Genomic DNA, 16,015 nt, shown 5'->3' with positions numbered 1-16,015 from the left:
AAAATGCGCTTGGTGAGAAGAGCATTGGTTATAGCAAGCAATAATTTTTTTTTATGTCAGGGACTTGAGAATCTTCTGATTGTGATACCTAGGGTGGATCCTTCCATCACAGTCTTCTCTAGGTCCAGGGGATTTCTGATTTCCAAAGAGGTCTACTTAGTCTTATCATCTCAGAAATCTCAAAAGAAGGGGGGCAGCTAAGCTGTCGTTATGACTTGAATTATAGCAAACATAAAAAAAAAACAGCAATTCCCTGTAGAAAGTGTGACAAACCAACTCTTTAGAAGATTTCCAAAGAGACTTTATCTAATAACTTTAGCTAGTACCATCTTCAAGAAGCAGAGTGCATTGAAAAATTAGAACCAGTTTGACACTTGACAATTGTGTTCTTTTTCAGTGTCTTAGACCAACTTCCAGAAGGACCCATATTTATTGTCATGTGTTTTCTGGTGAGAATCGTAGATGCCATAGGGTTTGGAGCAGCGATAACAGCGTCGTCTTCTATCCTGGCAAAGGCTTTCCCAAATAATGTGGCTACTGTCTTGGTATGTAATTTGAACTTTTTCTTACTTTCCTTTTCATGTGGGCAGAACATTTGTTTGATCTGTTTCTACATGCCTTTCCCCACTCTCTTGTGTATTTTCCTCCTTTTATCATGATTTCTATTTCCTGCAGTAAAGTGTGAAAATAAAAAGCACAGCATTTCTGGGTGTGGTGACATATACCTGTGACCCACTACTTGGGAGGTGAAGGCTGGAGCATCAAAAGTTTGAAGCCAGCGTGGGTGACACAGTTAGTCACTTTCTGGAAAACAAAAACAAACAAATGACGACCGTCTGAAATGTTAATCTAATTATTCTTTTTGTTTGTTTGTTTGTTTTTTGGTTTTTCAAGACAGGGTTTCCCTGTAGCTTTGGAGCCTGTGCTGGAACTAGCTCTTGTAGACCACACTGGCCTCAAACTCACAGAGCTCCACCTGGCTTTGCCTTGCAAGTGCTGGGATTAAAGGTGTGTGCCACCACCACCCGGCCTAATTATTCTTTATCAATAAAGTCAGATATCAGGGTAAGAACCTGAATGATCAGAGAAGCGGTTGAGGAGGGACAGGTGACCTGTTTCTTTCGTTCCTCCTTCCAAAAGGTCTGAGACCCCCCCTATAATTCCCACCCTACTACTTCCTGTCTATCTGTCCTCAGTCCTCCAACACCTCTATGGTTAATCTTGGTCTCCTAGTAGCTAGCTTCACTCTCTGATTCAAAGAAAACTTTAATGTCAAAATGCAATCAAGATATCATACGACAACCATCTGTGACAACTCCAGCATGGGAGGAGAGGGTTTAAAAAGATGGTGAAGCCTGGAATGCTGGCTCATGGCTTGACTCCCAGGCCGAGGCCAGGTGGATCTCTGCGACAGAGTTCAGATTGGTCCACAAAGCAAATGCCAGGCCAACCAGGGCTATACAGTGAGACCCCATATCCAAAGCGAGATGTAAAAAGGCAGTGATCTCGAGTGTCTTAGGTGCTCTTCCTGGTCTCTGCATAGGCACCTTGATGAGGAAACATTGGTCCTAACCAGTTTTTAAAATCACCCTTAAAATAATTTTTAAAGGTTTGTTTTCTTTTTTAAGTGTTTGAGCATTTTGCCTGCATGTGTGTATACGTACCACAGGTGTTCCAGGGCTGCAGAAATCAGAAGAGGGAATCAAGCCCCCAGGAACTGGAGATATGATGGCTGTAAGCCACCCTGTGGGTGCTGGAAACAGGCCTCAGGTCCTCAGCAGGGGCTCTTAACTACTGGGCCATCTCTCCAGCACCGTTCCCAATCTCAATTTTTTTTTTTAAGAATCACTTTTCATTCTTCTGAGTAGCATTTCGCTGCCTCCCTGTGATCCTGTGAGTAGGTCCTGGCTGAACTGCCCCTAGCTTTCCTCTCCTCTGGAAGTTTTCCCTCATGACAGGGGCTCGTCTTGTGAGCATCTTTCCTCTACTGTCCCCATATGCATGCAAGAGGTCTCAGAGGTCATCTTGAAAATTGTCAGAGCACTTACGCTTCCTCTAAGGCATGCTGTCTAATTTGACTTCACTGGCTTCTGCATGTGTCAGCTTGGTTGTGGGCCAGCTTTTTCCACATGTGGACCTTTCAAAAAGCTGATGTTCTGTAAAACACCCTGGACAGTGCTGTCCAGGAAATCCCTACAGCGGTGGCCATCACCCACTGATGTTTGAGATTGGCAGGAGAAAGTAGACTTGCCCTCCTGATCTTCCACATAAAGTTGCAGCCAAAGCCAATGCATTCCACACGCTAGTTAATCTTGAGGGCTCTGTGTACTCTGTGGATTTTAAGATTGAATGTATTTAAAGGTTAAAAATGGTACAATGTCCTTAACAGTAATATCTTTTCCATAGGACTGTCTTATTTACCTTAAGTTAATCTTATGTAGAGTAAAAGTAAAAAGTTATAAAATGGAATATATGATATAGTAAATGTTTGACATATCTTTGCTGTTCTGACTTCATATATACATCTGCTGTCCAGGCATCCAGTGCCTGAGCTGCTCCAAGCAGCTCAGTATCGCAGGCTGGTTCCCAAGATTGCGTATCTATGCGCACACACATGTATATATGCATATGGAGTGCAGCATGATCCCCCCACCTCTTTTCATTACACATGTCATGGCTCCTCACACCGGTTAACAACTTCTGATTAAACTGACAAGTTCACAGGCAAGGTCTTCGGTGTCTATGTATAAAAACCATCCTTATTCTTTCTTTCCTGGCTGTGTACAATTCCACTGTACTGATATAATCTTCTTTATTTAAATTGTTAGTGAGTATTTAAATGACTTGCATCTTTTTGTTTGTTTGTTTAGAACAGGGTCTCGCACTCAAGCTGACTAGAACACTCAAAAGTTGACCCCAAACTCCTGGTCTTGCTGCCTGCACCTCTTTCTCCTGGGTGCTAAGATTGCGCCAGGTGCCTGTCACCACACCTAGCTTGACATTGCAAACAGTGTTAACACATCAATGTATAAACAAACATGTGTGCGTATGCGTGTGTGTGTGTGTGTGTGTGTTAAAACCCCCTTTTCAAGTAGTACTCTCGTAGTTCCTTTATTAAATTTTTTAAAATTTCATACATAAGTTCCACCCTGCTCTCCTCTTTAATTTTTGTTTTTGTGTGTGTGCGTGCATGTGTGTATGTGTATGTAGCTGTGTGTATATGTGTGTATGTATGTGTGTGTGTGTGTGTCTTTGTAAATACAGCCTCAACTAACTGAGTCCATTTACTGTTGCTGGGTTGGATAACCCACCTATCAGGGGGCTCTCCCCTGGGGAAACTGAGTCTCGCTTTCTAGGAGCGATTGATTGCCTGTAGCTCTTCATCTGGGGATACAGCTTTGTTAACTATCTCCATCCACTGACATGTCAGACCGGGTAGTCATTGCTTACCTTGTTTAGGCGACAGTATTGTTGAGATTTTACGGATGCAGCTTCCCTGTCTGGCTGCAGCTGGCCTGGGCCTCTGGCTCCTACAGTCTTTCTGCCCCTTATTCCTTGGTGTTCCCTGAGACTCGGTGGTAGGCGTTGTGATGTGAGTGTGTCAGCTGAGCATCCTGCAGTCTGTTGGCTTTGCATTCTGACCACGTGTAGGTCCCTGTAGTGGTCTCTATAGGCTCCAAAAAGAAGCTTCTTTGGTAAAAGGTGGGAACTACACTTACCTAGGAATGTAAGGATAAATATTTTGAATGTGGTTACAAAGTCCACTTGTTTGGGGAAATGGCAAATAGTAGGGTTTCCTCTAGAGTCCATGACCTCACCAACCACAGGTAGGCTAGGTTTACAGTACCAGGCACTTTGAGACAGGCTCTTACTATGTCACCCTGGCTGGTGTGGAACTCACAGAGATCCATCTGCCTCTGCTTCCCAAGTGCTGAAATTGAAGACATGTGCCGCCATACCTGACAGTCATAATTCTTCAACTATAATACAATTTAATTTTCTTTTTTTTTTTCACTTTTAGGGGAGCCTTGAGGTTTTTTCTGGACTGGGGTTGATAGTAGGTCCCCCTTTAGGTGGCTTTTTGTATCAATCCTTTGGCTACGAGATGCCTTTTATTCTTCTGGGGTGCCTAGTTCTGCTCATGATACCACTCAACCTCTGTATTTTGCCTAGTTACGGTAAGTTCAAACTTTAATACTCATTTTAGAATTTTAACGTTACTTTTGCATCCTTGTAAACAATACATTTACCATATATTTTGTTTAACACCTCTTTGTAGGACCCTCAAGAACTGCTTCTGTTTCCTAAAATATGGATAAATTAGTTTATGATAATTTTTGCTTATAAAGGACTAGGAATGCAGCTCAGTTAGTGGAATGCTTTTTTCTTTTCCTTTTTCATTCTTTTCTTATCTTATCTTTTCTTTTTTTTTTGTTTTTTGAGACAGGGTTTCTCTGTGGTTTTGGAGCCTGTCCTAGCCCTTGTAGACCAGGCTGGCCTCGAACTCACAGATATCCACCTGTCTCTGCCTCCCAAGTGCTGGGATTAAAGGCATGCGCTACCACCGCCAAGCTTAGTGAAGCCCTTTTCTAGCATCCATGAAGCCCTAGGTTTGATTCCTAGCTCCACGTAGGCAGAACACAGTGGTGCAGGCCTTCAAAGCATCCTTAACTACATTTTGAGTTTGAGGCCAGCCTGGGCTGCATGAGGCCCTCTCTTAAATAAACAAAACAAAAAGGCTTATCACAAAACTTTCCAGATTTTAGGAGAAACAAATAATCAGTTTCTGCTCACAAGCCATTATCTCATTGGACTGAACTAAATTTTCACCAGAAATTTCTGTGGGCAGCACAGTTTGTCTACAAGGCTGTGAAGGCTAGGGAAGATTCCCACAAGTCCTAGGTCAGCTTTGTTTCCTTCCTTCCTTCCTTCCTTTCTTTTTTTTCTCTTTTCTTTTTTGGTTTTTCTTTTTTTCTTTTTTTTTTTGTGGTTTTTCGAGACAGGGTTTCTCTGTGGTTTTGGAGCCTGTCCTGGAACTAGCTCTTGTAGACCAGGCTGGTCTCGAACTCACAGAGATCCGCCTGCCTCTGCCTCCCGAGTGCTGGGATTAAAGGCATGCACCGTCACCACTGCCCGGCTCTTTCTTTATTTCTTTATTTTTAGTGAGGTCTCTCTCCATAGCCCTGGGTAGGCAGACTTTCCTTTGTGTCTCCAGCACGCAAATAATGATGCGGAGACTTATTATTAATTATGAAAGCTCGACCAATAGCTTAGGCTTGTTTCTCACTAACTCTTATAACTTAAATTAACCCATTTCTATTAATTTACATTTTGCCTCATGGCTTTATTACATCATCTCAGTATTGCCCGTTCTGTTTCCTCTGTGTCTCGGCCCTTCTTTTTCCCAGCATCCTCTGGGCCTGGAAACCCTTTCTAGCTATTGGCTGTTCAGCAACCGTGGTGACACATCTGCATGCAGGAATACTCCACAACAGCGCTGGGAATCCTGGAACTCACTAGCTAGAACAGGCTGGCCTTGAGCTCGCAGAGATCCTCTGCCTCTACCACTCCTAACTCAAGGCCAACTTTGTGTACACAGGGAATTCCAGGCCATCTGGGGCATAGCGTGAGACAGTGTGTCATTCTGTCATAAAACATTCAACACAGGAGGGCAAGGCCAATTCTCCCTTCCCAGTGGGCCTTCACCTGTCCGCGTATCAGTGACAAGGATACAGGTCTCTGGCAACAGTGACGGGAGTCAATCTGGCTTCATACTTTTATCCCTATATAAATCAACCTTCCAGCATATTGTCCCGAGGGTGCCACATGCTGGTAAGAGTTAACCAGTGCAGGGACACAGAACACCTGGCTCCATTAGGTAATACTTGTGGCTCATTTGTAGTTCTCTTTGTCCAGATGAAATTTACCAACCAGGGTTATGTTCACTATAAGCATTGTTTTTTAATAGGGTTGATCAGTAGCGTACACTTACCAGGTTAGTATTTAACAGAGCTAGAGAGTTAGCAGAGAGCTGGGAAACGGGGCACAACAGAGCAGGAGAGAGGCAATACCACAGTGCACCACAAGGGGGAGGTTATCTTCTCTGCACTTTTTATTTTATTTTATTTTATTTTATTTTATTTTATTTTATTTTTATTTTTCGAGACAGGGTTTCTCTGTAGCTTTTGGTTCCTGTCCTGGAACTAGCTCTTGTAGACCAGGCTGGCTTCGAACTCACAGAGATCCGCCTGCCTCTGCCTCCCGAGTGCTGGGATTAAAGGCGTGCGCCACCACCGCCCGGCTTCTTCTCTGCACTTGTAAGGAACCGTTTCTTTTCCTTGATTTAGCATCCAGTCTGTGTCCTGGTTTGATGGATATTGGACTGAGAAATAAGAAGTAGTCAAAAAGAGTCCTGGAGATGGAGATGGCTCAGTGATTAAGAGCCCTGGCTGCTTTTGCAGAGGACCAGGGTTCAAGTCCCAAAACCCAAATGGTGGGTCACAACCACCTGTAGCTCCAGTCCCAAGATAGAACATTTTCTTCTATCTTCCACACCACCACCAACACATAGCAGCCACATGGCATAGGCATACACATAGGCAAAGCACCATACACATAAAATAAATAGATAATATGTAAAAAGAGATCATCAATAATAATAAAGGTATAAAACAGGTAGAACTACTATAATTAAAATTATTTAGAACTTAGAAATTCTTTGTTTCTGGAATTTTCTACTTGCTATATACTTATTTAAGTATTATCATTATTTTGGTTTTTTGAGACAGGGTTTCTCTATGTAGCCTGGTCATTCTAGAACAGGCTGCCCTTGAACTCAGTGATTCATCTGCCTCTGCTGGGACTAAATGCATGTGCCACCACTGCCCAGCTCTGTTTATTATTATTATTATTATTATTTTTGTTTTTTGAGACAGGGTTTCTCTGTGGCTTTGGAGCCTGTCCTGGAACTAGCTCTTGTAGACCAGGCTGGTCTCGAACTCACAGAGATCCGCCTGCCTCTGCCTCCCGAGTGCTGGGATTAAAGGCGTGCGCCACCATCGCCCGGCTCTGTTTATTATTTTATATAGCACTGTTGACAGTATGGAAATACAGCCTCAGAAAGCAAAACCATTGCACTTGGAAAATGCTAAAGGAGTAGATTATAAATGTTCTCATGACAAAAATTGACGAGTGTGTGGGGTAAAGCATAATGTATTTGATAAATACTCGTTCTGTTACACACCCATTCACACATGTGTGCAAACATCAGTGTCATTCACTGCTGATTGACATAATTTTTACTTGTAAATTACTTTTTTTTCTGAGACAGGGTCTTGCTATGGAGCCTCCGGAACTCACTTTGTAGGCCAGGCTGGCCCCCCCCCGTCTCTGCCTGCAGCATGATGGGATTGCGGGCAGACTCAAAATCTAGTCTTTATATCCTGGAAACAAGTGCTGTCTTCTGAAAGCCTTTTGAGCAATTGCTGGGTGGAAGGAGAGCTGTCACGTGGTGTGGACTCTGAACTCTTCCCTCCCTCTGCCCACTCAGCCTGTGCTCTCTGTCATCTTTCCTGAGTGGTTTTCTCAGGCCTCCCCTTTGTAGGACAGGGCATCCAGGACACCACACACGCAGCTCTTTTTAATGGACTCCACACATTCCTGTCTCTGTCACCTTTCGGGGCAGGTGTTTGTAAATCAGGGAGTTCTGTCTCTCCAAGGAGAATAATCCTACCAGGATTTGGAGGAACCTCGGAAACCCCAAGTACCCTTGGAATAGTCTGTAGATTTTTCTATGTTCGACCCAGCAGGTTTCACTTCCACCAGGAAAGTGCTCCTTTTCACAAGTGTTTTTGTACATTCGTTTATTTTAAATGTAACTATTTTTTAAGTTTACTTGTTTTATGTGTTTGAGCGTTTTTGCCTGTGTGTTTGTCTGCACCCCGTGTGCATTGTTGGGGGCCATGGCACTAAGGTCCTGAGCCCACAGATCTCCAGAGAAACCGGGAATGTTAAGCATACAGGATGGCCTTTCCTCTGTCCTGAATGGAGAAGAGACTTGGACATGATCTGGTGATCTGTGTTATCTGTTGGGTCAGGCCATATCCAGTTCTTACAGCCAGGCCGGAGGTGGCTAATACTCTAAATGACCCTTATAAACAGAGGCTCCCCCAGGCTCCTACCACCAGGACCGAAGACAGGCAATAGCCCAAATCACTTCTATGCTATTTGTATGGGCAAGATCAGATCGATCCTTAGGCCTTTAAACTAGTTCAGGCAGTGAGCCTCTAGAACCCATCTTCCTGGAAGAAAGGCCATGTACCCTGAGCTGCATTTCCATGTAATTGCACTTCCTGTGCACCAGGAATTGTATTCCCCCAGGAAACTTTTTTTTTTCTTTTCTTTTTCCCAAATTATCCTGGACTTAAACACTTTGGCAATAAACCACCTATTGTTAGACTCCCCGAGTCTGATCCAGGTTGATGAAGTCAATCTGCGCCGGGTTTTCTTTCTCATCTCTCTGCGGTTACCTGTTTGACACATGCCAGCACCTGCGTGTCTACTGCCAGTGCCGACAGAGGTCAGAACGAGGGCATCATATCCCCCAAACCGGAGATAGAGGTGGATATGAGCGGCCATGTGGCTGCTGGGAACTGAACCCCTGTCTTCTGCAAGAGTTGCCATTGTTCTTAACCACTGAGCAGTAGACTGTTAACAGATGAAGCTTTTTGTATGCCTAAGAAATGTGATAGACTAAAAGAAAAATCTTCTATAGTTAAAAATTATTTTAATTTTTATTATTTGTTAATGTTGCTGTTTTATTTATTTATTTTTTGGTTATTCAAGACAGGTTGTGTGTGTGTGTGTGTGTGTGTGTATGTGTATCCCTGGCTATCCTGGAACTCTCTGTACACCAAGCTTGCCTTGAATTCAAAGATCTGACTGCCTCTATCTTGATTGTGCTGGGATTAAAGGCATGCACCACCATGCCCTGTTATTACTATCATTTTAAATTATGTGTCTGGGTGTTAGTATGAGTGTTTAAGTGCGGATGCCCACAGAGGCCAGAGGCACTGGCTCTCTAGGAGCTGGAGCTACAGGTAATTGTGAGCTACTACATGTGGGTACTGGAAACGGAACTCTGGTTCTCTTGCAGAGACGTGCTCTAAATGGTTGAGCCATCTCTCCAGCCCATCTTTTGTAATTTTCAATTCAAATTCAATACAAAGTCCACACCTGGTTGACTCCCTGCTGGCAATATCTCGTCGTGCCACAAGGTGGCAGTTGTTCCCTCTGAATTGAAACAGGGATTGAATTTAGGTTTGAGAAACAGGCTGATAGTCTTGACTTAATATCTGTATTCTGAAAAGCCTCCTGAGAATATTACTGAAAATAGCAGAAGTTCGTACACTCTTTGAACTTTTGGACTTTGCGTATGCATGGTCGTTGTGAATATGATGAAAGCTGTGGGCACAGTGGGGGTCAGGGAGGGCTGATCCAGACCTTCGGTGAAGTTCTCACGTCCCGTGTTGTCTCTGTCCCGGATCGCAGATACCAATCTAACCATGCTCCTGAAACGAGGGCGACTGAACTCTGCGCCAAGTGTCTGTGCTGTACTTTTTGTGAACTCCGTAGTGATTTCTCGAACTCCTTAGGAGTGTTTTAAGGGTCACACAGTCGCTGCATCATTTTTCAGAGAGATCTTTTCTTAAATAATCTGCCTTGGAGCGAGGGCAGAGAGATGGCTGCATGGTTTAGAGCGCTTGCTGGTCTTCCCAGGACCGGGGATCAGTGTTGAAAATTTCCTAGAGAGAATAAAGCAGTCACTGGGACCGGAGGCTTGCAGGTAGCCACGCCTGCTCTTCAGAACGGCATGAACATGGGGCTGACTATTAGGAGGATGAGAGAACTGGTCTTAAATGACAAAAGTAGTTCACACAAGATTCAGTAATCCCTCCTCTCAGTCTCCCAATGTAGTGTTTATTTTGCCCTCAGAAAATTAATTGAGTTTTGTCTTACAAAATAAAGTTGAATCCTTTCTTTCTTTCTTTCTTTCTTTCTTTCTTTCTTTCTTTCTTTCTTTCTTTCTTTCTTTCTTTCTTTCTTTCTGCCTGTCTGTCTTTGTTTTGGGGCATCCCTAGCAGTCCCGGAACTAGCTCTGTAGACCAGGCTGGTCTCAAACTCACAGAGTTCCTCCTGTCTCTGCCTCCCAAGTGCTAATAAAAATAAAGACTTGTGTCACCACCGCCCCGTGAGTTCCCCCCTTAAGGGCACATACATCCTTGGGGAAGCTCCAATGATGCTTTTTCTGCAGCTGCGAACTGCACGCTGTCCCATCCAGGTGGCCTTCCTTCCAGATTGCACCTTCAAATCCTCCTCATATTCCCTGATTCCAGCTAATTCTCTTTGCATTTGAAAACTTAAGGATTGCTGTTTTAATTTGGGAATTTGCTGACTAGTTGTAGGTAATCCAGGCTGACCTCACACTCACTGTGCGGCCAAGGGTGACCTTGACTTCCTGATCCTCCTCCTCCTATCTGCCAAGTGCTGAGAGGACAGGCGAACTGCCGCCCTGTGAGGAGAAAAGTCAGTCTTACATAAAATCCACTGTGACTTCCAAAGATCTTAGAAGCTAATGACGACGATAATATTTAATTTCAGGCAATTCAGAGGTGCAGTTACTTTTACTTCCAGATAGTCTTATCAGCTTTACCTCTCAAAGCAAGTTAAAAGATGAAGCTGAGCGACATTGGTTGCTATGATGCACTTCTGTTTTTGTTTTTAACCCCAAGAGTCGGATCGAGGGGAACACTCCTTCTGGAAGCTTGTCACCTTACCCAAGGTTGGTCTCATAGCCTGTGTCATCATTGCCCTCAGCTCCTGCTTCGGTTTCCTGGATCCAATCCTCTCTCTCTTCGTCTTGGAGAAGGTGAGCAGCCGGCTGGATCTCTGCTTTGTACCGTGGCCCTGACTGCGTGCCCTTGGGCGCTTTCTTTCGGGAAAGACACAGCTGCGAGAAGGGGGTAGACAGGGAGCTGTGCTCTCAGGACTGTGTCTTCCCTCAGCGAAGTTCCTTTGAGGTAGGGGTGTGACTCTGTGATCTGGGGTCTGATCCACTAGGAAGAAAGGAAGAATCTTCCTCTTGTGTCCCCAGTGCTTTGTCTCCTTCTATTGAAGACCTTGTTCACACCACTCCAGCTCTGCGAGGGCATCCCTTGTGTTTGCTCAGCTACCACACATTTTTCTCTTCTTGTGTGAGTTGTAATGAGGCATTAGGGGTGCTCGTTAGGTCTTTCGATGTGATATATCCTTCCCTCCAAACACCCGCTGAGTCCACTTCCTTTTTAGCTGTTTGTTATAATCAGGTGGCCATGTTCTATAAAACAAGAGTAGGAGAAAGGAACCAGAAGTCTCCATTGCTGAACCATGAGTGTTGAATTCATATGAGTTAATTTGCTTTTCACTGTGACCCATCCCCTCCTGATCCCCTCCCCCCGAGAAACCAAACCTAGACTAGGCTAGCATTCAAGAACATCATTTAAGAATCTTTGTATACGAATCTTTGTATACATAAAATTTGTGAAATACTATATATGAAAATGCAAATTGTAGAAATCAAATTGTATGTTTAATATCAAATGCTATTAAATCAAACTTCTGGGATGTCTAATAAGTGGTTGGAATTTTTTTTCCCTCTTGGAAAAAAGTATTTACCCATTTCTGGTACAAAGTAAGAAAAAGTCAAGAGGAATGCGATAAAAGCTGATCTTTTCGTTTTGCTTTTCATGCTATGTTTTCTCTGTGTAGCCCTGGCTGTCCTGGAACTCCCTTTGTAGACCAGGCTGTCCTCGAACTAACAGAGATTCACCTGCTTCTGCCTCCTGAGTGCTGGGATTAAAGGCATGCATCACACTGCCTGGCAGAAGCTAATCTTGATTGTTAACTTGATAGGATGGAAAAGTGCCTAGGAAATTAGTAAAGCATGTCTCTGGGTATTTCCAGACAGCACTGCCCAAGCAGCCAATGCCCTGACTGTGGGCAGTACTGTCCCAGAGGCTGGAGCAGGGATGAAAAAAGGGACCAACATTAAAAGCCAGTTAACACAGGCATCCCCTCTCTGCTTCCTGGCTGCTTTTGTGTAAGCTCCCTGTTCTCCCACACCCTCCCCACTGCAATGCTCTGAAACCGTGAGCCAAAGTAAATAATCCCTCCTCCCCCCTTACATTGTTCTCTCAGGTGTCCTAGTGACAGCTATGGACAGCGAAACAGCACAGAAACTGGGTGTTACTGATGGACTTCTGTTAATAGAGCTGAGGAAGAGGAGGAGGGAAGAGGGTGTATCTTTTTAAAGAGAGACTTAACACGCTGCCTTAATGTGGTGTTTCTTTTTCAGTTCAATCTGCCAGCTGGATACGTGGGGCTGGTCTTCCTGGGTCTAGCTCTATCCTACACCATTTCGTCGCCACTCTTTGGTCTCCTCAGTGACAGGATGCCTGTAAGTATACTGACATATTTGAGTTGCTCTCACACGTTTAGATCTGTAGTCACTTCTCCCAGAATTCGAAAGGTCTTTTGCTTAATGCTGACACCTTCAGTTGGCCTGGTAGAGAGACTCCGGTGTCTCCCAGCCTCAGTCATTCCTCTGAACATACTCAAGTATAGAATTTCATATGAAGAAAAGTCTGGTGCTAAAACTGCTGGAAACTATTGGATCATGGGACGATGATGATGATGATGATGATGATGATGATGATGATGATGATGTTTAAGACAGAGCCTCATATACAGCCTAGACTGGTCTGGAACTCATTTCCCTTGCTTCAGTCTTCCCAGAGCCAGGATTACTGTCTGTTCTTGACGTGACAAACCTGGCTTGAATTATATCTTCCAGAAGCTTCCTTAATGACCCAGACAAAACAAAATAAAACAAAAACCCTGATCCTAATAACAAGGACAGAGTCTTAGGCTCCTAAAAGTTATTGGACTTGATCAGATTGTAGTACTGATAGGGGGAAATTGTCTTAGAAAGTGGGTGCGAAAGAACGACCCTTGCGAGCGTGCATCAGCCATTCCTCACCCGTCTTGAAGTGAATCCCTTCTGCTCCCTTTCAGTTTGGCCTAACCCAGTCAGTCCGCATGACTGGTATCAGAAGTAGCGCCATTCCTAGACCTCCCATGTCCATGGCGCTTCTGCAGCTATAGTGCTTAGAATTTGTGTTTTTTTCTCTTATTAGCTTTGCATACATAAGACCTACATACTATGGGGAGTCAGTTATACAAGTCACAGAAAGTTAATGTTTTCTCTTTTTGACAGATTCATCTTCATTTTTTTGTTTGTGTGTATGCTTATGTATCTGTGTGCATGTATACCCACATGTATATGGGTGACCTCAGACACCGAAAGAGTGCATTAGATCTCCTGGACATGGACATGTAGCAGTTGTGAGCCACCTGATGCAGGTGTTGGGAACCGAACTTGGGTCTTTGGGATCAAGAGGATTAGTATGGTTTTAGTATTTGTAAGTGTTAATATTTAAATAGTAATCTTGTCTTGGTACTATATTGAGAGAACTCTTAACCACTGAGCTATCTCTCCAGCCCCCCGAAAGCTAACATTTTTTTAAAAAAAATATTTATTTATTATGTATACAATATTCCTTCCATGTATGCTTGCATGCCAGAAGAGGACACCAGATCTCATTATAGATGACTGTGAGCCACCATGTGGTTGCTGGGAATTGAACTCAGGTCCTCTTGAAGAGCAGTCAGTGCTCTTAACTTCTGAGCCATCTCTCCAGCCCTGAAAGCTAACGTCTTAAACAACATTTGGAGCTGAGTGTTAAGAAATAATCCCACACTTCTGTAAGATCCAGGCTTTTGTTTGGTGTTTGGAGGCACTTCCGATTCACAGCAACCCCACTTGGAGGAGTGGGAAATGCTCCCAGAGACTTCTTTTGTAGGGGTGCTCTCCAGTCATGAGGGTTCTTCCTTCCCTGCCAAAGCTGACTTCCGTGTACCATCAGATCAGGCAGTAGACTAGCGTGTGAATCTCGGGGGTGGGAGTGAGGATATACGCTCACTGACTCTGTAGCAGGTACTTTGAAATAATGTCTTTTGCCTCAGTATTGGGACACATTAACAAGTTCCTTGGGGTGACTGCTTTTTGATTTCTTGCATGTTTGGACTGGATTGTGATGTGCAAGGGTTTTGTAATGTACCCCCTTCCTGGGAAACATCTTTGCACATCCCATCATCTTGCAAAATATCCTCCTTGCCTTATGTTTATCGTCTGCCTATTTTATCTTAAATGTATAGTTTTATTTGCTTCAATGTATTTGGATTTTTGGATGTCACCGCTCTAATGATTTTTTTTTAATATTGTTTGATTACAGAGGGTCCTTTGGATTAAACCTTGAACTCTTTCTCTTTATTAGAATCTAAGGAAATGGTTTCTGGTTTTTGGAAACTTAATCACAGCTGTGTGCTACATGCTCTTAGGACCTGTTCCCATTTTTCACATTAAAAGGTAACTTTTCTTGTTCTATGTTTTTGGAGAAGTACTGCTGGTAATTATTACTTTTTAAAGTGGCTTAGTACTGCAAGCATTGCTCTTTAAACAATGGCTTTGACTTAGGATGGTGTTGAAATGTCTGACTGATAGTGCTTTATTTACTAGAAGGTGGCAGTGGCTTAGCAAATCTTAACACATGGAATCTTTATCTAGAATGAGCTTGTTTGTTTTGTTCTATTAGCTGAGGCTAGCTTTGAACTCATGTTCCTCCTGACTCCGCCTCTCTGGTGCTAGGACGATAGGCTTGCACCACATTGCTGGGTTTTCTCCCGTGTTTGAACTGCACAGTTGTTTGGAATCATTTTTACAATGGCATTCATTGCTAACAGCCTTCGCCTGGATACTTGAAAAGAATACAGTTTTGTTTTGTGTGTGTGATTCTTCCTTCTCATTCATTGAGAGGGGAACCAGGACTTTTATTGTTTCTGCATCATCCTCAGCATGTAGTAGTTGCTCATTAAAGCCTATTTGCTATAATTTATTTATTGAAACAAAGCGAGCCTCTTGGCATTTGCACATGCTTCTGACACTACTGGAAGAGAGTGATTGCCGAGTCTTTTGGGTCTGTGTTTGAATTTTGGCTTTGTCACTGGTAGTGACATTGGTAGTGGAACTTGGACAAATCACTTAACTTCCAAGAGCCCAAGCTTTCTTGTCTATGAAAAGGAACCAGGACTAGCAACATGGTCAGCACACCAAGATCCTTGCTGTTGAGCCTGGAAACCTGAGCCAAAGCTCCAGGCTTTAACTCCAGGAGAGAACTGATTTATGTGTATTGTACACACACACACACACAAACACACACACACACACACACTGTGGCATACCTCCCCTTCAAAAATAAATAAATGTATTTTTTAAAAGGAACTAAAGTGAATAAATGCATGACAAGAATTACATGCATTACATGTCTGTCAGGCCCTTAGCTGGAGTCAAACGCAGTTTCTAGTCTCTCCCTTTGTCCTTTCTTCTTTACCATTGTTTACTGGAATTGCAAGGTGGAATGATTAGATAAACAACAGCATTGATGTTGGAAGGATTTTGTTATGGCGGGAGGGCCGGCTGGTTACAAATGTGTAATATGTATGACCAAACACATGTATGTGAAACGTGGGACCAAAAGTGACGTCAAATGATGCAGGAGTTGCTTTTGCTGCCAAGGTGGAAGGTGCTAACATGAGCTCTCACTGAACGGAACGGGACAAGATGGAAACAAGAGCCAATCAAGTCTACTATCTGCCAAGCTAACGTCTCTGCGATCCTGCTCTCCTTGGTTTTTAGTTTGTGTCTCTTAAAATACTAATGGTTTCATTCCCTCCACAATGCCTCTGCAGTCAGCTCTGGCTTCTGGTGCTGGTGTTGGTTGTAAATGGCTTCTCTGCTGGAATGAGTATCATCCCGACCTTCCCGGAGATGCTCAGTTGTGCATAGTAAGTCTCCGGGCTG

General features: G+C 43.6%; 1 protein-coding gene across 3 annotated transcripts in view; it reads left to right on the top strand.

The window, feature by feature from the left end:
* Nucleotides 1–16,015, top strand: part of Slc18b1 (solute carrier family 18 member B1) — a 30,730-nt gene that overhangs the window by 10,857 nt on the left and 3,858 nt on the right. For all 3 annotated transcript variants that reach the window (XM_075947595.1, XM_075947605.1, XM_075947589.1), the window contains exons 5-10: nt 398–545; nt 4,022–4,178; nt 10,791–10,927; nt 12,392–12,493; nt 14,433–14,524; nt 15,904–15,999. In XM_075947595.1, coding sequence (XP_075803710.1) covers nt 398–545; nt 4,022–4,178; nt 10,791–10,927; nt 12,392–12,493; nt 14,433–14,524; nt 15,904–15,999 — 732 coding nt within the window. The remainder of the gene's footprint in view (nt 1–397; nt 546–4,021; nt 4,179–10,790; nt 10,928–12,391; nt 12,494–14,432; nt 14,525–15,903; nt 16,000–16,015) is intronic.

This window comes from Microtus pennsylvanicus, chromosome 1, assembly GCF_037038515.1.
Source record: "Microtus pennsylvanicus isolate mMicPen1 chromosome 1, mMicPen1.hap1, whole genome shotgun sequence".
In the NCBI taxonomy this organism is placed as follows: domain Eukaryota; kingdom Metazoa; phylum Chordata; class Mammalia; order Rodentia; family Cricetidae; genus Microtus; species Microtus pennsylvanicus.
The sequence above is the reverse complement of the archived record's forward strand: the minus strand, read 5'-3'. Positions and strand labels throughout refer to the sequence as shown.